The following is a 27,949-nucleotide window of genomic DNA, read 5'->3' as shown; positions in this document are numbered from 1 at the left end:
CATTAATTCCCCTTTTGCTTCCAAAGTATTGATGAGTAAGGGATTAAATTCATAGATCAATTAAATTTATATTTCAAAGTACTTAAATACTTGGTATCCAAGAACACCTATCTTTAGAAATAGTTACCCAACAAAGGAAACGGGCAATTCCCACTGGAAAAGCAAGGAAGGAAAGCAGCTCACATCTATATTGGGTTATCTGAGCTGGAAAGGGAGTTTGAGAGTTCTCTGAGCAGGTTTGACGGAGATCCCACACTCCGGAGCCTCTCTGTTAAGAAGAACTCCCATAAACCTCAGCCTTGGCAACCCTCCGCATTAAGATACAAACATGATTTGGGGATTTGAAATACTCAGCTTTGTGTCTTGTTCACCTACACTGAGGGAAGAAGAGATTACGGCTCTATGGCAAATTTTAAAGTCTGAGAATCCCTTTTGAATATCATTATAATTTGAATTCTTTCCAGTCAAATTTCATTCCAACAATAAGAAAACATCTAGGAAGGTGAAATGATTAGTTTAAAGGTAGACATGTTTTCCTCATGTCCTTTACACAAGAGGAATTGCATTATTATTTTCTTATTTTACATGATTTCATGCCATGATTCTTACTTTTAAAGCAATGGGAATTTGCATACTTAATTTTTTTTCCTGATTATCTGGTATCACTTCAATGCTGAGCAAGGGCTGTAAATCTATATCTGTAAAAAATACATTCATTTTGGTCCAGTGGTAGGGCTGCATTTTGCCTCCATCCTACATCCCATTCCTGCAGGATCCTTGGCTGTGTCCCACTGCCTCACAAAACAAAATCCAACAGGTCACCTAGGATGGCTTCGAGTGGCCCAAATGCAAGGGCCTCTTATAAGGAAGGACCAAGCCTGAATCCCCAGGGCTCAGGCTGTATTAAATTATTATTATATTTAAGCCAAATACTGAAGTAACTGGCACGTTTACAACACTGATGTAATATACCGTGTTGCTAACAATATTATTATATCAATATTCAACAGAAATCTTGACAACTGAGGGGAAAATATGGATAAACACACATATTAAGCAATTTCAAAGATGAAAATATGACTGTTTCAACCCGGTATTGACTTCTGAGTACATTTTTATTATCCTTTTTCCAAAGCAGTAATCACTTATTATCAATGGTTTACATTGCTTTTTTTCATCCTTCTATGTAAACCACATTTCTTCCTTAAAACAAAAGAGTTGTGAAGAAATCCTAATGTGAGAACTGTGACCAAAGTTAATCCTTGCTCCTTAAAAAGAATGGTTTATATTTATATTATGATAATACTAAAGCTTTTACTGTGATATTAACATAGAAATGTTATTGCAGAATTAGTGATGCTTATATTCTTGTAAAAATAACAAACACTTGCATTTCTTTTACAGGATATTGAAATTCTACTTAAACAAATGTGTGCAATGTAAACACAAAATAAAATGTAAAAGGGATTCTTCCAAATCTTCTGTAAAAGAAAATAGATAAAATTAAACGGCACAATTTTCATTTTTGCATGCTCCTGAATACACTTGACATATGTAAGCACAAACATGGATGAAAATATTTCCAAAGGGGAAAGAACACACGCTCAGATATTATCTGCAAAAAAAAATGCATTGAAATTCCTCTGTGATGAATAGACTTTTTTTTTTTTTTTTCTCCTCAGGGTGACCTCTACCTTCAGAATATGATGGTTTTATTATGATTAATAAATTTCATTTCCACAGAGGAAAGGAACAGTGTCAGCTTAAACTTAAAGCAAGTGGGTTTCTTTTTAAATGCTAATTTTTAAACACGCCCTTGCGTGACACCAAATTTAGAAGCTCAGAAGGTTAGCAGAATAGATTCTGATTTCCAGGCTGAAAATAGGAAGAAGGATTTAAACTATATTGTCACACTGCAAATCAGTAAGCTGTCCCACACACACTGCTTCATTTACTCCCTGTTACGCCAGCGCGCTTACTTCCCCTTACAATTACTGGCATTTAAATGCTTTGGGATAATTTGCACTGCAAGTTATCATTCTAGGTAAACAACTTACTAAAATTTAGGACGTGCCAATGGTAAGGTTTAGATAAATTCATAGTCAATGCGATTCTGTGTGTATTTTACAGGATGATAAAACAAGGTATCCAAAGCAATACGCGCAAATTCTTCTCTCAGAACACAGCTGATGAACAATTTTGATGCATCACTAACTAGAACAAGGTATGTTCCTCTATGTTCCACTATATCTGGACAAGCATTCAGACATCATGGAAAAAAAAAAAAAAAAGTTTGCTCGTATTTTGTTATCATACTGACACTGGTTCTTAAATAGCTGGACTAACAACTTCCTGGGAAATAACTGAGAAAAAACCCCAGTGTAGCTGTGCTAACTTCTGTAAATGTAGCCACAAGCTGCCCACCAGTGCATGCTTTGTTCTTTACTTTATGCTATGCCTCAATCTCTTTCAAGCATTTTCAGCAGAGGGTTTAAAAATTCTAAAATACTAAAGATAAAATACTAAATAAAAGAATGAAAAATTTGTTGTTCACAGTTTGTTTTGTTTTTTTTTTTTTTAAGTAATTAAAGGAAAATTGTGGGATTTGTTTTATCAGGACCTTTGAAAGGGAGTATCTCTCTAAGTTATCAGCATTAGGTGTTGTTGAAGTCTCTAAAAATTGGGCAATTCTGTGCCTCTCTAATCGTAATTGCCATTTCAGGATTTTAAATTCTTTAGTAGTATGGCTGTATTTCCATACCCATCTGGGACAGACAGTGGAGACATTCAGAAGCTCCTAAATAACATACCCACTATAGGGCTTAATAACAGAATTAATAAGGAAAAATTTACCACATAAAATATGAAGCAAGTTGACACATTTTCCTCCGGTGATTTGAGAAGTACAGAAAGATAATTTTAAAGAATCTGATACACATATTTTACTTATTGTTATCACCTGCCCCCCATTTTTTCAAGTTTACATATCACTGGAGGAACTACAGAAAATTATGAGCCTGCTTAAGTATAAAGAGAGAAGTTAAAATGTGGTCACTGCTTCAGATCAATCTAACTGACCTCAGCCATATTACAAGCAAAGCCTATGTACCACTGGAAAGCTCATTCTTCTGACTTTTCCCAAATATCATCCACTCCTCACCTGCTTTGATTGCAATTGAACAATTGTCATAAAACTGTTTCTGAAAGGAATACAAGGAAAGCAGGGGTTACCCGGCCTTAATACCACAGAAGTACATAAATTATTCCAATTACTAACTTGGTGCTCTTGGTCACAGAACTATGATGATCCCAAGAGAGGTGACACAAGCAGCACAGCTCCTCCCCATGCACACCACTCATACACCACACTGCTGAGCAGTATTTTGGGCTCAGAGGGCCAAACCTGTGCAGCAGGGGTAGCCCTTTAACCTAAAATTCATCCCACGGCGTTAGGATGGTGTCTGCTTGTGACGTTCAAAGAACGTGCAATCAACTAAATAACTTTATTTTAGATATTAACACCAAGGGACTTGGGGCATTTCAGTCACCTGAATCACAAACAGGTCTCTCTCTACCTCAGAAGGCAATGGACAAAGATGTCTCTGAAGTTTTAACTTAAGATCGCGGAAATTAAAAATCTGCTGATACAAAGAGTTTCCAGGCATTTTCCTTGATTGGAAAGGTTAAGAATGCTAAATTTCTCCTTGCCAAGTTTCGAATGCACGCTAGCAGACACTGAGGTCACTGTACAAGGGAGGACCATCACATACTTTATTCATAGCATCTTCCTCTCCCATGACCTATAATGTGCTACAGATTTGTGATGTGGAGCAGAGAAAGAATTGGGAAGTGACAGGCAGCACAATAAAGAGTGAAACTTCAAGGTGCACTGTAGGGCTGAACTCCTGTGTGCCTGCAGAGCCATAAGGGATTTCCTACCACTACAGTACTAACACATTCCTAGGTTTTCTCTGAGATAAGAAACTTGACCAGGGTCTGCTATGGATAGAGGGCAATAATGAAGGTTTCCGTGAAAGGATGTTCATAAATATGTCATTGATGAAATATTAAAAGCATTGTTTATTTTTTTCCTGCAAGTTGGAGAAAGGAGAAAGTAGAGAAGCCTATGCAGACTTTTCTGTAGAGATGAATTTCCAGTTCTTGGCTGTTTACTTATGTATGTCACATCTCAGTTTGGCCAGTTAATTTCCTTGCTAATTGACAGGCATGTTTTGCAGAAGTTTCACTGATGCTCAGACGTGGCTTTAATTTTGCTTATGTTTGCTAGCCTGTATCTTCTTTTAAAATTTGTGAGATATTTGCAGCCAGCCAAAGCTGAGCTGCCACCTTCTAAAACATTTAAATAAACGTGATTGATATGGTTTAATTTACACAAACATAGAAGGGTAACAAACAGCAGAACAGGTGACTTTCCGCTGAGCTGAGGCTGGATAACTGCAAACTGGAGCAATCCTAGGCACAGATCTCAGCTTAAAAGTTCTCATTCAGTTTCAGTCTTGCTGTCTGGATTCACACTAGGGTGGGAACTGAAGCTGATACCTAGTCAAGCATCTAAAAGTATTCTATGCACCACCTTTCTGTGTAGCTTCTATCCAAGAAACTTAGATTTTATATAAGCCTTAAAAAAAGCCACTGGGGAATCTGAGGCTTGCCATCAGGTGACACCTAAACCCAGCTCTATTCCAATGAAAAGAAAGCATTTCTTAGGTCTGTAAAGCATTTTTTATTACTATTGCTGCTATATTTAGGGGCAATAAAGCTCAAAGAAATTCTTACCTAGTTCAATAATAAATATACTGGGTACTTTATCTATTAAATTTTAAGGCAGTCTTTTGTGATCACATATAAAGTTCTGCAACCATAGTGTTAGGTTTATTTGCAATATGACAATCTCAATATATTAAAACGGAATCCTTGCACATTTAATGGACTTGTATATAGGCATCCATACATGCACACACACAAACCATCTTTCATGTGCTCTATTTTTAGCCTGCCAGAGAAAAACCAATCTAATTGCTTCATTAAAAAAACAGCACATGAGATGCGCACGTGCCTATAGGCACTTGTTGAGGACAAACACAGATTATTCACTCTTTCTGTTATCAAAGGAGCCTCACATTGCAAATCCTCCATTTACAAATCACAGGACCTCAGCTTTCCTTAATCTTGTCGTGTTGTCACATTTGAGCAGCCATGCGAACTGACCTAGAACCGCGAGCACCGGGCAGGCAAGCTGTCACACAGATAATGACAGCCACGCCAGCCAGGCCTGCCACGGGGTGACAAAAAGGAATTAATCAAACCTCATGAAAGGAGAACACAGGATAATCAAAGTGTTTACTGATTTTTATCAACTGGTCCAGTAGCTGAACATCTTTAGCACACAACTACCCAGAGCAGTAAAAGCTGTAACAAATGGAATTCCATATAAGCAACTATTTACAGCAGCAGTAAATGTAAGTTTAAACTGCCAACATAAAGGACACTTGAATTTATAGAAGAAGTTTAATTTTGTGCATTAGTGCAACATTTCCTAGTCTTTCCAGAGCAAAAACTTCAGTATCTGCTGTTTTTCACAAGGTACAGCAGTACAGCCTTAAATAAATACTAGCACAAAGACCATACAGCAGCTCCTTCATCTTCATTTTTTATTTGATTAGCAGAAGAGCAGAGCATAATAATAAAAGCATCTCATAGAAAAGGGTTATTTTCCCAAACTGCTTCATGAAATGAAGTCAAAGCCATTGGCAGCAATAATAAAAAGGTAAGAACCTCTCTCAACTGAGCATATGTCTTCCCACAGTAATTCTAACAGGCTGAAGGAGCACCTCTGAAGCTGCATTCTTCCAAAGAGTTAGCACTGGGCTCCCAAATTCCTTTGTAAGAGTATGATCTAATCAATATCTCCTACCAGACACATGAACAGGACAATGAGATGCATACAAGCTCCTATGGCAAAATTTTGACCAGCTGCAATTATTTACGTGCTTTACCCTGGCAGAGGTAGGTTTGCCACAACAGGCACTGCAGCCATTCTAAGCCCTTCATCAAATATTAATTTGTTTTAAATAAGTAGCTCCATATTTGCTATTGTTCAATATATTAAATTTGTGGCAGTGTTAGTGCTGACAGGTTAATGATAGTATACAGGAAAATTGCAGTGACTGGAGCAATTGCATTTGTTAAAAATGGCCAATATTCTCTTCGAATATTTCAATAGCACAAACCCCACGGTTTTCTTACTGAAGCTGCTTGCTTTTATTCAACATCTTTCCTGGAGTTATGAAGTTAAGCCTTTCAAAATGTTTAATCTATTTTGGAGACTGTATCTTTCTCCAAATGGAGGTCAATAACTTAATTTAAGACTGTCAACTTCTAAAGCTTTATAAAGCATTTCTTTTGCTTGCATGCAGACACACAGACACACACACAGAATCCTTCCTCCTGGGACTGATTCTGCTCAAAAATGTAAATAAATACAGTCACAATTGGACAGATGTTATATCCATTTCCAGCATACTTCATTCCAAATTCAGCTTTATATATACCCTTGCCTTTCTCTCTGTTATTTCAAAATCATGAACTGCAAATACACTTGGGGGAAAAATAATACCGAGCACACATCAGCACTGGATTTTTTTGCTTCTACATAAAGGCTGGATAACAGTTAAAAATTGGAAGACGAGAGAGAGATAATATAAATATAAAATAATAACCCTGTCCCATTTTTTACACAAAAAATATAAAATGTCATTTGCAGGTACATCTGAGAATGCACTTGCAAAAGACACTAAAAATGCTTTTTCTTTACAAACTATGAATTTTGATGTTACAAAAATCTAAAAGAAAAAAATAGATTGAGCGCTGATTTGAAAAATTCACTAAGAACAATAAAGATGCAAAATTAACAATGTTCTGCCACCAACATGTAAATAAACCGTAGGTTTATTCTGGGTCTCACTCTCATTTATCCGGAGACCGGCAGGGCAGATGCCCATTGCCCCCATCAGACGAGAACATCAGGATTAATTCTCCCCTAGTACAACTATTGTGAGGAGTTTGCTAGAGGAAAATCCCCAGAGATCCTTGTTAAAATTCCATCACCAAACCAACAGGAGGTTTCGGATAGTTTCCCTGTCTCTGTTCGAGTTCAGATCTGCGTGCAAACCCTTTAATCATGTCTGCCAGAGAAGATCTATCCCAGAAGTGCAGAACTTCCCTTCTGAACAGTAATTATTTTTAGCCTCAGAATGCACTGGATTCAATCAAGAGTGAAATGCTTTTAAATTTCCCATGGAAGGATCCCTCTGTCAGATATCTGAGGAGGTTTCCCTTCTGTAATGTGCATTCAACAACAGACAGACATACACAAAAGGAATGTGTTCATGGACACAAAACGCTCATTAACACATTTATCCACTCGAGACTACTTTATTCTCAAATAAAAAAAAGATATCATGTGGCTGAGGGCTAAGTATCCTCTGGCAGGAATGATGAAGCAGGACCACCCAAGACCTCCCACTTCCAATTGATGATCAAGTTCCAACCAAAGCTTCTCTTCTTATACATTACTATTTGTAATCCACAAACACATACATCCTTTACAGGGAGGCAATACAAACACACATATACTCACATTTCAAACACTGAGCGTGTTTGTAAGTATCTTCACTTGATATCAACTTTACAAACACAGTAGAATTACTGTCACTGAGCTTAGGAGCACTAAAAAAGCACTATAAAGTCATACTGCAGGTGTTTTGCATGCATCTGAAAAACCACAGGAAGGTTAGTTTTGGTTCTCAAAGTATCTCTATGTTTGCTCCACGTATTAAAACATAAAACATCAGATACTAAAATAGTTGGAAGTCAACTTACAAATCCAAAGGACCAAATTCAACTTTAGCAATTTGACTCACAGGAACATGGGCCAGAGAATTACGTTTTTATGAAGCCAAAAGTAATTTAAATTCTGTTACTGAAACTTAGGTATATAAGAAACAGCAGGTACAGGTTTTCATCAGCTTTCTCCTTCATATTTAGTGCAAAAAAGCCACCTGTGATGGATGTGTTTATCATATGCTCAAAACCATGCCTAGCAAAAATACCTTATTGTTGAATCAATCCAACATAGGTAATCAACTGGTAAACTGAAAAGTTTTAATAAATACACACAGAGATATGTTTCCTTTTGTGCAAAGTTCACTGAATACACTGATAAAGGGCATTTATATTTTATATAAATATTTTTGTTTGGAATTCTAAAGAAGTGATATATGGAATATCTGCAATAAAATCTTGGGCACTTATATTGTGCCTGAATTGAGAGAGAAAAAATTCTTTACTAGAGCAAGAATTATTGCTTAGAAGGGTTCACTTTGCAAAACTGGACCAAGCTCACATCTAACTCAAGAATTCCAAGTTTAAAATTTACTAAAATAAATATGTTTTTCTTACTCAGCAAAGCTTAGATTTAGAAATTAGCAGCCTCCCTACTACAGCTCACTTCATTGAAGAGCTGAGCAGGAAGCTCAAGGGAAATAACCAAAGCCAAAATCCAAGTTGAGTGATATGAAGAATGTGACAAATGTTGGTTTTTCAAAATGTATTTACTTCGTAATTTACAGGACTTGGAAAAATCTACGTTGAATCAGGTTTTACTACCGAAGAACTTTTCAGATTACCACCAAAAATGCTACAGCTATCATAGAGATTACAACAATTTTAGCATATTTTGGGTTTAGCTGTGATCATCTTCTCCATAAATAAATGTTCTCTATTTGTTTCTATGTAGATTATCATGGCATAAACAGAAATCTCATCACCTTTCTTTTATTTCTACTAATGTGAAACGTGTATCAGCAAACACTTCTTAATACCAACATTTAATTTCACACTATGTACCCTTTCATCCTGCAACATGAGAAGCTTCTATGAACTTGATTTTTGCACAACATAATTGGCAGAATAAGTCCCCGCACGGTTACTATTTATTTTTCCCTTTTATTTTCTTATGGAGTAACATAACACCAACCTTACCTGAATTAAGACTAAGCTTGTTCGAACTCTACTGTTTAAAAGAGAGAAAACCTCTTGACATATTCAATATATTTATAAAATACAAATAAACTGTTTAAAAACATTGTTCATTCTTCTGTACCCATGGCTTACAACATGATAGTATATCGAGACTTTTTACTTACTAGAGAGTGATCCTCTGAAGGCACAGACCCTCTCTCCCACTATCTCATCCATAGGATAGACTTTGTGAGTGCTTTAGGGTCTGCAATACCCTTGTGGGCATCATTTGCCCCCAACGAGTTGAAAAGAAAATTGTTACATCCACAGCACTTACAATGTCCTACACACATCTAAGCCTCGGCTCTTCTCATCGGGTCTGTCTGGTTTGACTTTGGAAAGGCACAGTCCTGAAAAGGCACAGTCCTGAAGCTTTTATCTGAAGGTTTAACATATCCTTACACACTAGGCCATACCATACTTAAACTGCAAACAAAACACCAAAGTCAGCAAAATTACCTAATGGCTTTTATATGGCAGAACCTAGAGGCTGAAGCTATAAATGCATTAAACTATTCCAAAGATTTATACTACGGACTATCCTATGCTTTGTCTTACGATTAAATGCAGCATGTGAAAAAGGATATTGAGACCTGGATGGATGCATCAAGAAGTATCAATGATTGTTACCTGCAGAGGTGTTACAAGAAATTTCATCTGCTGCAACGAAGACGAATTGATTTCTGCAAGAGAAGATAAAATTCACAATACTGCTTGCTGACTGGGAAATGTGCTAGCTGCCAATTGACTTGATGTTTACAGATGGGGTAGGGGAAGGGTGCTTAATTTTAATGAATGTAGCAAGAAAAAGTGTTGAGTATTATAGAGTTCATAAGGATCATGAGGTAGACATGCTGGGATCTTTTAAATGAAATAATGGTGACATTTGGATATGGACTATGTACAAACTCTTGCATTGGAAGCTTCATGTTTAGTGTTACAGATATGTCAATATATTTATGAAGTCTAATAAAAATAAAACAATATATTGATATAGCTATTAAAGGGCACTAGTGCAAAATATGTAAAAAGCGCTTTTGAAAAAAAAATTAAATTGCAATTTACTTTGTGCATCTGAAAGGAGGATATCAAAATTAAAATATTTTGCTTTTTCTATGTCTAATATGACTGCAATCAGAAAATTAATTTTCTGCTATTAACCTAAAAAAAAATGACATAGTATATTCTCATATACTGTCATCCAAATACATAGAAGTCTTTTGCAGAATCTTAGGAGAATAAGCTAGAGATATGAGTAATTTAATATAAACCTTCTCTTGCAAAATTCTTTTTAAAACCAGGTAACATAAAAAGAGAAACGCTAAATGCACTACTATTTCAAAATGCAGAAAACTTCATTATGGCACAAATCCTGATTTGTCCTTTCTGAGATCTAGGCAATCAGGATTTGGGTTAGTGGAAACCATCTTTAAGGATTAGCATCAAAGGATTCCTTTACATGCACACGTACCCAGCCTCCTCGGGGTATTTTTGTGCTGTGCAGGGTTAATGAACCCGGGCGCAGGGTTAACACTTGGCTGTGGTTTCCTCCCAGCTGCACACAGCCCCTGCGCTGCCAGGCACTGCAAAAACCTGACACTGAGCTTTGCACAGCCTTAATGCAGGTCTAACAACCAGGAGCCAAAGGATGCAGGCTAAGGACAGCCTGGAAAAACAGCTCTGCAAGCATTAAGTGCTGAGGATCCTCCTGAAAACCATGCAGGAGCAAGCGTCCCTCAGGGGCAACAAAACCTTGAGGAGTTACGCCCTAAGGGAGCAAAATCTATTTCTGTTAGTTCAATGTATCAAGAGATTTGAAATTCTCATTTAGAAATCTGTGAACCTTGTTACTAAGAGGATCACATTCTAGGGAGGGGTGGGGGGAATAAATCCAAAACAAAACAAAGAATTTGCGGTCTGTACTGTAGGGACGGGGTTGCATTAAGTCCAAAAGCGGATCATTGCTTCTGCCCTAGCAGAAATACTGACGCTCTGTTAGTGTGAACGTAGTGATCAAATTGTACATTCTTGCATTTTCAGCTTTTCATTAGGTTCAGTTGGTAGTTTTGCTCTTTATTTTGTCATCTGCTACAGTTTAAGGAGCCAATGAGGTTTACCTAACAAGTAATGCTAAAGACATGAATTAAAAAAAAAACAAAACAAAACCAAAGTGGGATATATTTTACATTATAAAAGAGATTCGAAATTGAAATACAGAGCTACTCTGTATTTCATAGGTAGCACAATTTGTCACTGTATTTACTGCTACCAGCTCTGTGAAAATTATAGACAGGAAAAGTTAGATGCTTGCCTAAAAGTGACTGAGCTGGTAGCAATGCAAACTTGCCAGCTTTTCTGTTTTATAGAAAATCCTTCTGACTCTTTTCTGTGAAGTTGTTAAACTGCCCTCTCATCTAAATTAAAAGATCACCTTTCCTTAAAAAACTGCCTCTTAAGTGGTTACTGAGAATCTTTTTGTTCATTTCTGCTCAGAACAGCAGAATATCTAGCCACAGATTCTCCATCTTCAGATATTAACATATAGAATTATCTGCAAGGGTAACATGCTGGGTTAGTACCTCCAGAAATACCCCAGAACACTAACTGCAATTTGCCCTTTGGAATGACAATATGATTGAAACTGTTCTGAAATCTTACTCTTTTTTTAACCAAGTCTTTACTAATTACTGGGCGGGGGGGGGGGGGGGGGGGCGGGGCGGGGCGGGGGCGGAATCAAAAAAAAACAAAACAAAAAAAACCCAAAACAAACAAACAAAAACCTTTAAAAAAACCCCCTCAAGTTGATACGTATTAAGAAAAAAAAAAAGCAACTACTATAAACATGTCTCGCTATACTGCTTCACAGGAAGATACTCTTTTGCTTTTGTAAAATTAATTTCACAACTCCATACATAACTTTTAAAAGTAGGAAGTTACATACTGGTCAGGATAGCAACTGTGAGAATGAAAAGACGAGAGGGTGGAGTCCAACAATCCAATTCAATATTTTATAATTAATCAGATGTTATTTGTAGCAATTACTAGAAATTCTTTAGCAGTCTGATGGCTTTAATGTTCCTATAGTGGCAGGGTTTATCTAGATAAATCCCATACTGTTGTTTGCACAGACCTAGAGGGGAAACTGCTCATCAGAGGCATCCGAGACACCACATCTGATGGCCAAAGCAAGGGTTAGTCCTTTGTGTGGACAGCCCCAGAGCCTGCACTGGGAGTCCTTTGGGGTGGAGCTGGCTCTGTGGTGCACCAGCTCCCTTCTGTCCTCAGACAGGTGGAGAGCAGAGGTGGCAAAGGACAGCTCACCCTGCCCAGTCCTCTGCAAAGGTGGAGTGTTCCCTTTAAAGGGAACCACTCTGTCGAGCATACAGGGCTTGAAAATCTCACAAGGAGGCTATGATGGAAATTCATGGCACGTTTTAGGTTGCTTTCGTGTTCCTCATCACTGCTACCCTTTTAATGATCCAAAAAAGCACAGGAACTGTAAGAGCACACAAATTTATTATACAATAAGCCCTGCTCAATTAAGATACAGAACCACTTCCATAATTTAATTTGTGTATTAATAGTGAAAGTATAGAACCAAATTTTTACTCTTCACTGGTTAATACTTCGGATGTAAAAGAAACACAGATTTAAACAAAAGAAACTTTTTAAATATAAAATGTTAAAAGTTGTTACTGGCTGTGAAATAGGAAAAAAAATAAATAAAACCTGAAAGGATAACATGACAAATACATTGATCTGAATGTACAGTTGGATATATTCAACCTGCCAGATCCTCGCACCCTGGGCTAAGTGCAATCCTTTAAAGTGCAGGAGCAGCACCCCTTGGCAGTCTGAGCTCTCTGATGTCTCCCAGACAGTGTGGGTCAGGAAAATGTGCTGCTGGGACTCCAAATGGCTGGGTTCCATCCGAGCAGCTACTTCCCAAGGGCAAACACTCTGCATACTACTGCTTCTCTCAAGACTATATATCAATTTTTATCTCTTCTAGCAAATTGAAAACTAACTCGATTTTACCAGTATGGTAATAAAGATGGTTTTAAATGTTGGGAAAAAAAAAATGTTTAAACATTTGATATATCTCCTGAATTCAAACAAGAACAGAAAGGGAGGACAACAGAAGTACTATTAAATGATTTAGATGAGCTTTCTTCCTTTGGGGTAGTTATTGAGCCTGCATCACACTATCTTCAAAGGTTTGAATATGTTGTAATTTCCTCTGCTCCATTCCCTGTAGTCCCTTTGGCAGTAACAAATGTGTGCCCCTAAGGCCCCACATCTGACAGAAATCTCTCTTTTGGCACCTGCTCTTTCTGTCCAGCAGACCTTGCACACCCAATACATTACATACTTTTTTCCCTTCGTGAAACTGTTTGGTGAAAACAAGCCATCCTATAGAATAGAGATTTTATACATATTAAGAGGCTTAAGATCTTTAATTACTGGAGCCTGAGCCTTGTCCTTGCTATGGATGTCTAATATACACAAGTACTTCTGTGAAGAAATACCTGACCCATAAGTGATCTGCCCACTTTACTATTGGAAAACTCAGAACCTGGAAGTGGAAGAGATTCAGAGAATGGGTCTCAGACACTTTTTTTTTTTATGACTTGGGGGATGTGACTATCATGAAACACAATTCCAGCTTAAGTTCAGAATAAACTGCTACCCTGAGTGTTCCCCTCTAAAAGTTTCCATGGAATCATCCCACCCTGGGAAAGGACGAGCTCCTCTGTGTCTGCCCCAGACCCCACTCCTCAAAAAGCACCAACCTCCTTTCTCTCCTGCAGTCACTGGCCCTGCTGCTCCTCAGGTGCTCAGAGCTCCCAGGTGTCTGGGAATTTATAAACACAGGTCATTTTGGGTGGAAAACTCACATGGGGCACATGGGGCCAGTGAGTGTTCTGTGTGTCCTCTCCTCTCCCTAAAATGCTGAGTGGCACTCGGATTTCTCACCACCGTTTCCCACAGCACATGATTGAGAACAAAATTTTGGCACACACCTAATTTCACCCACGAGTCCCAGAAATTTCCAATCCTTCCTCCTCAGCAGCACAGAGCTTCCTTAAAATAGAAGCCATACTAGAGGTCAAAGGGGATTTTAAGAAATTAATTGTGCTGGCTCTAGGAAATTTATAATGTAAAAGAAATGATAATCCGCTAACATACAGTGATTACGCTTCATAGACCTGAATTCCTGGGCTTTGCCGACAAACTTCACAAAACTAGACAGAAATAATTTTGTTTCATGCTGAGGTTCAGACCCACTCCCAAAAATCCAGGAACTGCTGAAAACTGCAGAGCCCCAGAACATCAAAAATTAGGATGAAGGCAAACACAATATTGAACAGAGGTTACTGTGGGAATATTTAAACTATATTTAATATGTTGACTTTTTCTGGTAGGATTGCTGTGGGACTGACAAACAAAGCCAGTATTTAGAACTCAGGGATCAGAATCTCAGCTGGTAAAATTGATGCAGCTTAACCAAAAGCACTGCCTTCCCTTCCTGGAGCTGCTCCAAGCTGGATTCCCTGAGGATCCTGTGCTAACTACTGTGTGCAGCAAGGATTTTTCCCAGCAGAGTTATATGTGGTACCTCTGTATATTTCCCCACTATATTATTAAAGCTATTATATATTTCCTTCGTGCTCTGAACATCAAGACTTTGCTGCTCTTGTGAGGACTCTGATGTTGAGGGCTTTTCCATTATGAATTTTAGTATAGCTGACTGCTGGCTCCTTGAACTCTTTCTGCACTATTCAAGGATGGACAAAATTTCCTTTATCATCATTTTATTAAGCCTTTCCCAACTCTCTCCTGCTGGTGTCCTAAATTTAAATATCAAGGCCATCAAAGAATTTAAACTTTTTAATATTAGCATAATAACTATAATTAGAAGGTTGATTTTGCTATTATCATGCTTTATATTCCCATTACTGTAAGATCAAAGTACATTACCACACCCATAGCATTTGAATCACAACACAAAGACAACTAAACAACTTCACAGCCACACCTATATGATACATTAAATGAAATAAGAATAAAAATATAGGCAATTCATGCAGTATCAAGCTTCAATGACACTAACAGTGACTTGTTTGGCCTGATGTGCATTAGGAAGGTAATTAGACTAATTTCTTCAATGTCAGGTTCTTCTACCCTGCAGAATTTCTTGTTCAACCTAACCAACAATGGTGCCAAGACAGAGAGAAGGATGTGGATATTTGGCCGTCACTGAGGTCCTCTGCTTTCCTCACCACAAGATAATGCTCTCCTACATCCATCTTTCCTGACCTTTTCTTTCCTGAAATTTTGAGGCAGGCCTTGGAAGCATATAGAGGAAAACCCTGACTCAAAAGAAACAAATGCAGCTATTTCTAGAGCTACTGCTGCAGAGAAAACACTACAGCCCATCTGCATTGCCCAAGCAGAGGCAGCTCGTCCATCTGCCCGGGCTCAGCTGCCACTGCAGAAGGTGCTGGGTCCCCCTCACCTCCCAGATCCCCCCCATGCCCCAGACACCCCAGGGTGTCTGAAATGGCACCACAGCCCCATTTCCAGGCAGCTCAAGCCAGCCCTTCGTCCCCCTGCCACGTTTGTCACCTCTGCATTGCTCTCATCTGTGTCCTCTTTGTGCTCGGTGCAGGACATTTCAGTGTGCTTTAGCCAATGACAAAAGGATGTCCCTACCAAAATTCAGAGCACCAAAGACAGCAGGAGAGAGAAAAGAAACAAAATCTCACATTAAGTTTTGTCCTGCTAAGAGTCACACAACTTCTTGACCAGAAGTAATTTGTCTGAATACCCAAAAGTACTTTTGAAATTGCAAAAAACATGCTTTCAAGAAAAGAAATAAAACAACCTCCAGCTCTTCTGGACACCAGTGGAAATACGCACCCCCAAGCCTACATTATTTCATTTACTCAGAGAAAAAAACCACCAACCTCCTGACCAACCCAAAAACCTAAAGGGATTAAAAAAACCTAAAGGGAAAAATGGTCAACAGAACTTGCTTTCTCATAATTTGTATTCTTATCTCAGGCTTTCCCCAGCAGATGGGCAGACTTTTTTTTTTTGCCCTGATATTGAACTAGCTAAACAACCCACTCAAATTCCAGAAGAGAGAGACTCCTCTCAACACAGTCCAATACTGATGCTGTAAAGCAGATGGGAGAATGTCCACAGGGTGGATACAATAATTCTGCCATGGCAGTGTCTTTGATACAAACTCCCCCTCTCTCTCTTTCCATTAGCCCTCAAAGTCAGTATAAAGAAAATTTCTAGCAAATAGATGCAACATTCCAACTTAGTACTGTTGTTGGGGAAAAAAAAAAAAAAAAAAAAAAGGCAGCAAAAAGCTTATTTTTATTATATTTCCAGAATGTGGACAATATCTTATATCACAATCAGTGATATAAGAGAAAATCTGTAGGTATTTCACCTTTCGTATTTTAGATCTACAAATTTTATTTCCTGATTTTTTCTTTAATCAGAGCTATACAAATACACTTGGATCTAACTCATATTACCTGCTGCACCAATGGAACTTCTTGATGTATGATTATTCAATATATGTAGTATGAAATTATTTGTTATGAATAATGTGACATACAGAGTCTAAAGACGAATATTTATCTGCAAGAGGAACATGTGGTTTTTAAGTAGATCTGAACATTTTTAAGTAAAACCTAAACCTAACAGGTGAAATTCTGAATACCACACAAACCCATAGCAGAATTCATACCGATCTCCGTGGCAGAACAGCTCTAAAATTATTGGCCTTTTAGTGTGATTAACACAGACTATGCACTTAAATTAAATACTTGAGGAAGCAGTGCAGTAATTTTATTTCAGAAGTGCTTCACGTCAGCGACATGAATCAATGTCATTATGATCCAGGACTGCTAAACTAAGGCTATATTTGAAGTCTTAACATTTACATTTGAAAATTGTGTTTATGACTATATTTTGGACATATTGTTCATTCTCTTTAGAGCAAAGAGCATTTTGAAGTCAGCCTTGTGTAAATAACCAGTATTTTATTCACTAAAATATATAAAAAATATCCAATTATTTAATTCAGGGATGTGTTCTTTATGTATTTAATGTCCCCAAAACATACTTAATATTTGTTTTTGATTTCATAGTAATTATTATGGTTTACTAGTAACCACCATTTTATCCACTATAAAGTTTCCCAACATGCAGAGGTATAATTATAAGCTTCAGCAATTAGGAATAACAACAATTCTTTCCCTTTACATTATATGAAGTTTGGAATGACTTTACAAATTAGTTGACAGAATATTTTTTTCATATTTTAACTAAAATACCATATACATGAAAACCTCGCCAGGATTATTTAAGAATTCATTCAAGAAAAACAAAAACAAACTTTAGAAGCTGGTACACGTTTGATTTAAACAAAGCCTTTACTTTTTTTTTTTTCTTTAATGCATGTATATTAAACACCCTACAGCAATTTTCACAAAAAGTTTTCTTTAAGATATGTGGATAAACATTCTATTCTCACTCCTGCAGTATTCTTACAATCTGCTGTTTGCCTCAGGTGGGCTCCTAGAGTATCAGAAGCTTGACAAGCCCAAAGGAATATGAGAATAATCTACTTAAATACCTAATCAAATGCTTTAGACTCCTCGGAGATGCTAAATGCTAGAGTAAAAACATGCTAGAGTGTAGATTGCCTCTTTCTTGATTAATTTCACCAACATTGTTATTTAAAGATTGTTCTTCTAATACTTCGTCACCTTGCCAGAGCACACTGCAAATTACATGGCTAATCCATACAGACTATATCCATGGCATCCCAGTTTTATTAGTAACATCTCCTTGCTTTATCTTCTGTCTGCCTCCTGCACAATGCTCTTAATTCCTCCTTGGTTTTAAAGCGCTCAGGTTGACAACTCTTAGAGCACATTCTGATCTGCCTCTCTGTGGGCTATCAAGCCAATGATCTGGGAACTGAGAAGTGTGTAATTAGCCACTGACATGTCCAAAGGAACTGTTATGGTCTATCATGTCACAGGCAGTGACCCAATGCCTTGGAACAGTTTTGGTCTGCTGGATCAGGAATCAATGTTTTAGTAACTCCCCAACTTCGTATTTATCCAGTCTGCTGAATACAACGCTGGGAAATTTTAAAGTCGCACTTTCTTCCAATCTCCTCTGAGAGCAAAGAAGTTTTTATGAGCTAGTAATAATTCCTACTTTAAAAATGTTAACCAGTCCTTTCTCCCTCCTTCTTTTAGAGAAAAGGTATGAAAATTCATCAAATTAATATATTCATAATCACAGTTCTTTACTATGAGCTTTTACATTAGAATAAAGAACTCCCAAGTTAAGTCATGCTATGTAACCAAACGTAGGCTGGATGAATTAAACAAAACCAAGAGAGGATACTGAAGCTGAGATGTAAATGTCAGAATAGGTGCACTGATTTATTTCTTTGGAACATGATGAGCATTTAAAAGCTCTCCCTACATTCAAGAAGAACCTGGCAGCAGAAGTAATGAGCACCTTAAGATTTGAGCAGATCAGGAAGCTGAGTATGGAAATCTGGGCTTTCGTCTACCTCTACCTTCTCTCCCAATTTTTTCTCCATGATTTCCAGCATGGATGTCAAAACAGATTTCACAGTAATACCCAAGCCTTTCCTACGGGGATTCCTAAAATATCCATTGATACTGCAATAAATGAGGATGAAGATTAAAGGTAAAAGAAGTAGAAGCAGGGTACGAATGAAACCAGCTGTGGCATGACAAAAGTTTAATTATTGGTGTTTACCATAATTCCGGGCAGTAGCACTAAGCTTTTTCACTACTCTGTCCTCTCAGTTTTGAACTGGTGGAGGAGTTTTAGCAGTTCCCTGGATGTTACATGAATAGTCAAACTACACCCAGGTGAACCAAGTCCTCAAAGTACCAGTAAACAGGTTAATTCCAGCCAGTGGAGGAATGCATTAAAACATCAAAGCAGCTTCCTAGAACTGGGAGAAGATTATGTTTCTAAGAAATGTAATTGTTTGCAATGTTTTCCTATATGAATGTGACTCACTGAGTCTCCCCTAAAGATGTCATATCTGCAATATTTTTGACCAAACCATACTTCAATTACTGGAAAGTACTCTATGCAACATATTTGCATTTCAGGGAATTCCTGTCAAAGTGTACCACATTAAAGCCCCTGCTCATGGAATTTCAAATGCTTTGATTTTTTTTTTCCCCCTATAACATTTTCTTTATTCATATTCACCCACTTTAACTTTCTAACTCTTTACTGAAAGGGACTGTTATGGTTAAACAATGAGTCATGTACTCCAGTCATCCCCAAAACTCTGAATGAACTGGGATGAAAATGGATTATGAAATATTAACATGATGCCAGCGATCCTCTACTTTGCCAGAGGTCACACAGGCATAAGGTTCTAACAGGTAGATGGCCAAACCAATAATTTGAGTTTTATTTGCAATAATAGGGAATAAAGAAGCTTTAGCTACCACACAGGATTGTCCAGGAAAAAAAAATAAAAAATAAAATAGACCAATAAAGCATCACCACATCAAACCTAAGCATTTGCAGAAGAAGTGTTAAATATATTCTCTGTTGCTGCTGGAAAAGCTAAACACAACCTCTGTACCTGGTCAAGGTGCTGACTGACCTTTTTCATTGTCAAAATTTGAGTAGCCTACAATATGGGCTGTACAGTTCCTCCTTATGGATCATCCCCCAAACTTTCCATTTAAGATTCCATTGGGATAGCAAAATACACAAATGTTTGAATGTTCCAGCTGGAAGTTGAAAAGTTACCACTATATTCAAATATTTTTCCTCTTCCAACCTGATTCCTTTTGAAACTAAAACTGTGTAGAGAAACCATTTCTCCTTAATCTAAGAAGTTACAATTATGAAATGAATGAGGCACTAGATTTTAAAATATTTATGCTTCTATAAAATTATTTAATGGAAAATTAAATTCTGACTCAAGATGCTATTATATTTTATATGCAATCAAAACCTTAATTTTTAGTATATATCTCTAGTAATCTTCAATAAGAGAAAATAATTTGAATAAAAATATAGTGTTTTTTCTTTGTTTAATCATAAAAAAAGATTATATAGTCCACAATATAATAAAAACCCTCCTCAGCTATAGAAGCTCATATTTTATATTTTGCAGTTTTTTACTCTTCATTATAAATTTTCATTGTTTAATGAGCATGTTTACTATTAAATTTGTACCTATTCTATTTTAGGATATTAGGATAACCTGAGCACAAATATCAAGTATTACTCTCAACTACTTGCCCAAAGAGAAATAGAAAACATATTAAACTATTTCTGTAGATACTACTGCTTTGAAAAAACTGAATGCTCTACATAGACATGTTAAAAATGTAAACTATTAGAATATCAGGAGTTTATCAGGAGTAAGATTTCAGATCTGGAAGATACATAATTTCCATACGACAAAACCTTCTCTCTCAAATTTCATAAAACTCTAGGTATAACCACAGAACATGTAACACAAATTGATAGTGGGAGAAAAAAAAAAAAAACATACTTTTTACTACAAAGTGTTATGTGCAAAATATTTTGGAATATGCCTTATTTAAAAAAAAAAAAAAAAAAAAGAAAAAAGAAAAAAGAAAAAAGAAAAAAAAAAAGAAGTCAGCTTCCAGTGATGAGGGATTTAATCCAGACAACCAAGAGGTCAGTGAGACTGTCCCCATAGTTTGGAGTGAAGTTTGAATTTGGCACTGTGTTCTAGAAGGGGATGGTGCTCAGGGCAGCACCCCTCCGTGTGTGCGCGTGTGTGTGCGTGTGATGGATGGGAATGTGTGTGTATATATGGATACTGCACCATCCATGTATAAACACACCTGGGCCCTGCACGGGGACAGCAAGCAGCACTGGGGGGTGACTCTGCCTCTCAGACAGGGCTGCCTTCCTCCTGTCAGGGCTCTGCTCATGGCACTCCCAGACACACTTGCATAAATATTGCTGACAAGGTTAATATGCGCGAAAGGAACACTTTTCTTACTCCGATCAAAGATGCAATAATCAAATCATAAAACACAAAACCAATAGCCAATCAATGTGAATAAGTCTGCCCATAGGCTTAATTCAAGCAAGCCATTCGCTGAGCTATGTGATGGATCTGTCAAATCCAGTACAGCATTACAGACATACCAGCAACACCAAGTGAACATGCAATGACAAAATGACAATACGCCCCACTGCCATGCTCCGACTCCTTCTACCTCGGGAATACAAAACTGGATGACCTTGCTAGTTTCTCTTACTTCAGACTTGGACAGAAATCTAGCAACTATTTTTTATTTATATTTTGTTTTTAATATTGCATGAAAGATGAATAAGAGCTGTACAGACATTTTTTGACATCTGATTTAGTGTCTTTTGCGTGTCCTTACAATTACTTTTTTCCAAATATGCTCAGTTTAGAGAGTTTGCCAGGCAAGCTCCAGACTGACGAAGAATATATGTAGACCAATAGGCCCCCTTTTAAGACTTATACTAATTGGAAAACTTATCAGAAATATTTTAAATCTTGGCAAGTTAAACATAATTTTATTTTTGATCCACTTCTGCAAAGACCTTCAAATCTGTATGTGCAATTCAATATATGATAGATTACGCAATATAAAAATTGAATTCAGAATTTGTATCCAGTGATTGTACTGCTTCATAAATAAAACAAAGTGTCCCTGTTTCTTTGTTGGTTTTGTTTTACGATCCTAAGAAATGACTGGAGAGATCTGCCAGGCCTACCCCTGCTGTGAAACTGGGTTTAGGAGTACATGATCTGTCTTGACAAATACTTTGGGGTTTGCATTGATTGGTTTAATGGTATTTCCTTGCCACCTGATTCTCCCCTGCATATCTGTTCCTCGCCTATTTCCAGCAACATTTCCAACTGTGACAAACAAGGATACCATTGCATTCCTTCAAATGGAGCCCTCTCACAGTGATCATTATCAATCGACTTGGTCTATTGATTCCAGAGTCCCAAATCTTTCTGTTAACCTTTATTTTTAATTCACCAAAACACGTCTCCAATCTAAAGATTTCCTCTTTCCATCTCCTGACTTAAGAAGCCTTTCAAATATGGAACATTGCCATTCATAATGGATATGAGTGGTGACGAAAAAAATAAAGTTTTTCTTATTTTCTAAATTAGTATGAAGTAGTATTTCCATGATATGTCACTGCTTCAGTGGTACTCAGTTTATTTGGGCATAATTTTTTTATACAAACAGTAAATGTAGTTCACATGTAATTAAATTAAATAGGGGCTCATATGAACGCTAAATAAGTGTATAAGGAGATATGGAACCTTCAGTGTTGTGAGAGGAGAGCAGATGATAATTACATTGAGAAGAGCAGATACATGTAGTTGTACTGAACTATATTTCAGCACTTTCAATATTGATAATTTCACAAAAGTAGCTATATTAAATTAATTTTAAAATTAACAAAAAGTTAATCAAATTAAGCAAACTGTAGGTGTAGTAATCAGAGGTATCCATGTTTGCACATAGTTTCCCATGTGCAGAGAAATGTTTGAGCAGATTGTTATTTGTTTTGTTCTTGATGCTAGTTTTGGGACTCTCTTGTAAAGAAATTCAGTTATGAGATTTGTAATTAAGACAAGGAACCATATTCATTTGGGGGAAACAGATTGAAGATGAAGGTTAACCACATTTTAAAAGAGAAGATAAATTAAAAAAAAAAAAAAAAAAAAAGAAGATATAAAATCCATTTAAGATATCTAAAATTATGCAAGCAAAGACAGGTTATTGCAATTCTAATTATACACAAAGTGTATCTGAAAATTAGACATTTTTTTCAAAAATATAAGTAAGGATTGTAACAACTGCATTACTGGCCACCTCCAGCCTTTTTTTACAGTATTTAAAAGCACTACCTTCCTAAACAAATCCTTTACCTTTTTGGCAGCATAACTCTTTGTGATATTGACTCTCTGCCCATAGCAGAACATGTGACCAACTGATATTTTATCTTACAGCCTTTGATCTGGTTTATGAGAAGGTACATCAATTCATAATTAAAGCATTTAAAAGTCAGCTTGATATTGTTCAGTTTCTCTGTGTAATGCATAGGTTTAATTGATAGAAATAAACAGCCTATCAAGTGATCCAGGGACACCTGAGCGATAGCTGGCAAAACCTGGCTGACCACAGGAGGTTATTTATAATTTTGTCCTTTTGGTTTAGTAGGCTTTTAGAAGCAGGAGCTGTTTTGCATTACAGAAAAGCTCACATTAAAACCCTAGAGCTGCAACATGCTAACAAACCTTTGTGGAAATGAAATGAAACTATTGAGTAGCACTTCACCTGTGCAGGTTCCCCTAAGTAGAAATAGTACATTGCCACCAAAGTGCACACAGCACAGATCTAGTTGATATTACTGACCCAAAATCAATAAAAAGTAGCTTGCTTACCTGTCTGACACAGCATGCCTCAGCCATACATGCAAATTACTTTATTCACATAACTTTAAAAAATATATCTTCATTACCCAGAATAAGCACTTGAAAGGCAAAATATGCATGCATAGCATTGTAACATTCATACCATGGGACTTGGTTCTAAAAATACAGAATCCATGAACAGCACTTCAATCTCAGAAATTGTGCACTAGAATTTCTTAATCTCTTGATTTCTTTAAGAAACAGAAGTATTTGTAACACTGTCTAATTTAGCATTTAAAGAAAATTTTCAATATGTATGTAAGGCTTAAGAAATGATTTCCATGATTCCAAGGGAAAATTTTCTTGTATCAGGTACTGAGAAGCGTGACCTTACTTCTCACTGCTGCCAGGAAGAAAATTAAATGTGTGTTTCTGCCACCATATACAAGGGAACACTCCCTGTACAAGGGAACACTCCTCAAGGACTTGAAAAACATGAAAGATAGATTTTAAGGGTAGAGTTTATGAAAAAAACATAGGGTAATCCTCCTTCTTATTACAAAATCATGCCCACACACTGCAAAGACTTAATTTTATGCAATTTGATAAAATCCTGTTCCTACTGAAGTCAGCAGCAATTTAGGCATTGACTTTGTGGGATTCCAACATCCATCTTTCAAGAAGACACAATAATATATGTGACATCGCCCTTAGTTGATAAAAGTTAAGTCTTTGAATGTGCAGATTTTAATGATCTTCCATTCCTGATACTGTTTCCACCAAATGTGGTTTACATTTTGAGGATAAAAAAACAGAGCAAAAGAAAAATAACTTTTTTTTTCCGCCCCCCCTCCCCAGGTATTGCAAAAAACCCCAAATGCCTGGGAAGAGAGCAAATGGAAAAAAAATACTGTTTTGCATTGGATAGTTCAAGCTTAGACACAATCCATTCTCAATTTCCACTGACTAAAACAATGTCAATGAGAATTGAGGGCACTCAATAGGTTCAAGGTTCTAAATCAACTGAAATAATACTCTTAAGACAAATAATGATCCTTAGTAGCAGACCATCATGAATCTGTACATTTATTTATCTACATTGTACAAGGGTCACAGACGTTAACTGGATGATCTACAGCTTGGGAATGTGCACATCTCATGCCTGATTCTCAATTAAGGCCTAAAGTCTCTCAATTTACGGCTATTCATGGATTATAACAAAACAGCCTGCTTTAGATATCACAATTATCTGCAGAGCAACAAGACAGTCATGAGACTTCAACAAGGCAAATTTATAGAATCATCATCGACTTCCACTGGTCAAATATTTCTGAGCAGGAGAGGAGTTCTTACCTGTCACTGTAGGCAGCTGCAGTGGCAGTGGCAGGCTGGGCGTACCGGTAGGCAGCATAACCACCCTGAAACACAAACTCACGCTCTAACTGCATTGCCGTGGCACCTTCAGGCACATTTTGCAACATTTGACAACAACTGAAAGAGTACAGTCATGCTGCAGTTCAGTTAAATGCATAGGAGATGCTGCAGTGAAATGTTAAGGAAAATATTTCGGTGGATCGTTAAGCAAAATCGAGCACCGCAAACTTTTTAAGGTTTGTCCCAGAGGTCAGGAGAAAGCAATGAACTATATTGATCAGTGTAAGCTTGTTTTACGAGACAATACTGGATTCTTCTCCAAGCTTTCAAGCAGAAATTGTTCATCTGAACAAAGTGTATGTATATTCACAAAGCGGTGCTAAACTTAAAAGACAAACTCAGCTAATAACCAATTCTTTTTTTGTACAAAATATGATTTATCATGCCTGGTTGATTAAACCTATGAATCTGTGCACTCAATTAACACTTAATGTTACATAGGTTTCCAATTTATACATAAAATGATAATGAAGAAGCAAAATTCTCTTTTTCCATGAATTAACATTCAGTTGTATGTGACAGTAATTCCAGCTGTTCAATTAAGCAAACAGGACAAACAAACACACATCGGAAAGGAATTGAGTGCAGTGATGCATTGATTATCAAACTGTGAAAACAGCAGAGCTTCCTGTTCAATGGACCACGGTGTTATATCAACCATTTCCAAATGATCTCAGCATGCCAATTAACAGCCCCAGCCCAGGCCTGCTGATAACACAAACACGATTTACGTCCCAATTAGAATCCTCCCCCCAGCACCCTCTGGGACAGGGGCTGCTGTGGTGCCCTCCCCACCTACTCCCTCCCTAACAGAGAGCTGAATAAGACAGCATCAGCTCACTCAGCTTTGAATAAAATTCACTCTTTTTCTGAAGTGTTTGCATTAATGGGATGGTTCTTTTTTTTTTTTTTTTTTGGAAGACTGCATTCACCCCAGATATAGTGCTGAAGCAGGAAGAATAGGCCACAAAGTGCCAGCCCTTAGTGTAAGAGTAGAACTTTTTTACTGCAGTAACTTTTGTGGGTTTTCTATTTTGATTTTGCAAATAAAAATTGACTCTTTTCAGAAAAGCAATCTGAACTGCCATTTCCCCTTCTACCACTTTGCTTGGCAGAATGGCTTTCATCCCTAACACTTGTAAACCTCTGTGGGTTTGAAGATTTGAAGCGGGTTGGGTTTGGAAATCAATGGTTCAGCTGACAATGCCACAGCAACCCTAAGAATAAACACAAGTTTTACATACCCTGACAGCTCATTAGCAACTCCAGGCTTTCAATTGTCAGCTTATTTGAAGAATATTCTTTCTGATTGTTTTTTTTTTCCAAGTGTTCACATAGAGAACAGGACATGTCCCTCCCTGCTCCTGGCCAGCTCCCTGCCAGCAGCAATTGCATCACACAAGCCCTGGGATCAGGCAGGAATGAGCATCTCCTAAACCCCCACGTGCCCTCTCCTGTGCACACACAGAGGCAGTGAGACAAAACACCTTCTCATCTCAGATCTTTTCATTCCTGTAAACCAGCAGAAGGCTATCACTGCTGAAAATGTAGAACAGGCACGCACTGCTGCAGATATGTGCGTGCAGGCCTTGGGATATCAGATAATGTCACCAGGTACAAACTGAGCCAAGGCTGAGAGGAGAGACATTCAAACTGCACACTTGGGCTGGCCTCTGTCAAAGTGAGAGAGGTGAGAGATGATACAAATTTATCTGTTCTCCCCTCCTGCTTTTTGAGGGAATGGTCTGCTTGGGGAGGTGGTGGAGTCACCATCCCTGGATGCGTTTAAAGAAAGACTGGATGTGGCACTCGCTGCCATGGTTTAGTTGAGGTGTTAGGGCTGGGCTGGACTCTTGATCTTGAAGGTCTCTTCCAGCCTGGTGATTCTGTTCAATATGACACCTTTATCTGACTATTTTTTTTTTTTTTTTTTTCTTTTTTTCCCTGAGTGCTGACATGAGGAAGATACTGAACTTGTTTTCATGATCTAGTCCTGGCAGTGTGTGGCAGATCTGAAGTCTGACATGGTTCTGCTCACCAGGGTGTCCAAATCCTTTGGCTTCCCCTGCTGTCCACTCGTAAAAGCCCTGATTTAAAAGTGAGAGCCACTCCAAGTCAATCCAGCTCTACAGACAACAGCTCCTATCACAGTATGGGATTGAGAACAGACCGCCACGAGCAGTTCTGAACGGGACAAAAATGAGACAGGCGGTTCCCACGGCAGTTGATCTGAAATCTGTGGGCTCTGTGAGGATTGCTTTTCCTTCCTTCATTTATCACCAAAAATTGGTCAGTGTGTGATGAGAGACCTTTTCCTGTTCCCTAGAGAGGAGATACATTCCTTTTATGCTTAGATTTTGATTTGCTTTCCAAGAATTTCTGCTGAACAATGAAGCTCGACTCTGAGTTTATTAAGATGTTTTGGATTCAGCAATCAGTCTGACATTTATGAGAGCCCTGGCAAGAATGAGTATAAAGCAATACAAATAAAAAGAGATTGAAGGCATTGAATTTGCCTGAATTCTCTGGAGAACTAAAAAAAACAGGATTTGGGCATCAGGGAAAACTCAATTCCCTACCATCCCACATAATGAATTCCTAATTTTAAGATAAACTATAATAAATTACACATTAAAATATGCTTAAGCAAATTATTTTTATGGGGTTTGTGTTCTGCAGTTTTGGTGTTGTACCAAGTTTTCTCACTGCTTTACTTTAATTACTTCAGGTGATTTTTGACTATTGCAGGAAAAAACTACTTGGAGGTACACTTGACACTGGAAATTGGGGTGGGATTCCAGTTCAAACCCCTGAACTCAACTCCTGTAACAAGTTCTACTTGACAATTTTTCTCTAATTTTGAACTTGGCTGATATCTTAGGTGAAGAATACACCAGTAATCTTCACTACATC

General features: G+C 37.5%; 1 protein-coding gene across 27 annotated transcripts in view; it reads right to left on the bottom strand.

The window, feature by feature from the left end:
* Positions 1-27,949, bottom strand: part of RBFOX1 (RNA binding fox-1 homolog 1) — a 1,151,472-nt gene that overhangs the window by 5,937 nt on the left and 1,117,586 nt on the right. For 23 of the 27 annotated variants that reach the window (XM_040078693.2, XM_058422645.1, XM_058422643.1 and 20 more), the window contains one exon: positions 24,956-25,020. In XM_040078693.2, coding sequence (XP_039934627.1) covers positions 24,956-25,020 — 65 coding nt within the window. Of the gene's footprint in view, positions 1-9,732; positions 9,786-24,955; positions 25,021-27,949 lie in introns of all 27 variants that reach the window. The other 4 variants (XM_040078692.2, XM_058422648.1, XM_040078702.2 and 1 more) reach the window with 1 other exon arrangement.

Source organism: Hirundo rustica, chromosome 15 (assembly GCF_015227805.2).
Source record: "Hirundo rustica isolate bHirRus1 chromosome 15, bHirRus1.pri.v3, whole genome shotgun sequence".
Lineage (NCBI taxonomy): Eukaryota > Metazoa > Chordata > Aves > Passeriformes > Hirundinidae > Hirundo > Hirundo rustica.
This window is presented reverse-complemented; position numbering and strand designations above follow the sequence as displayed.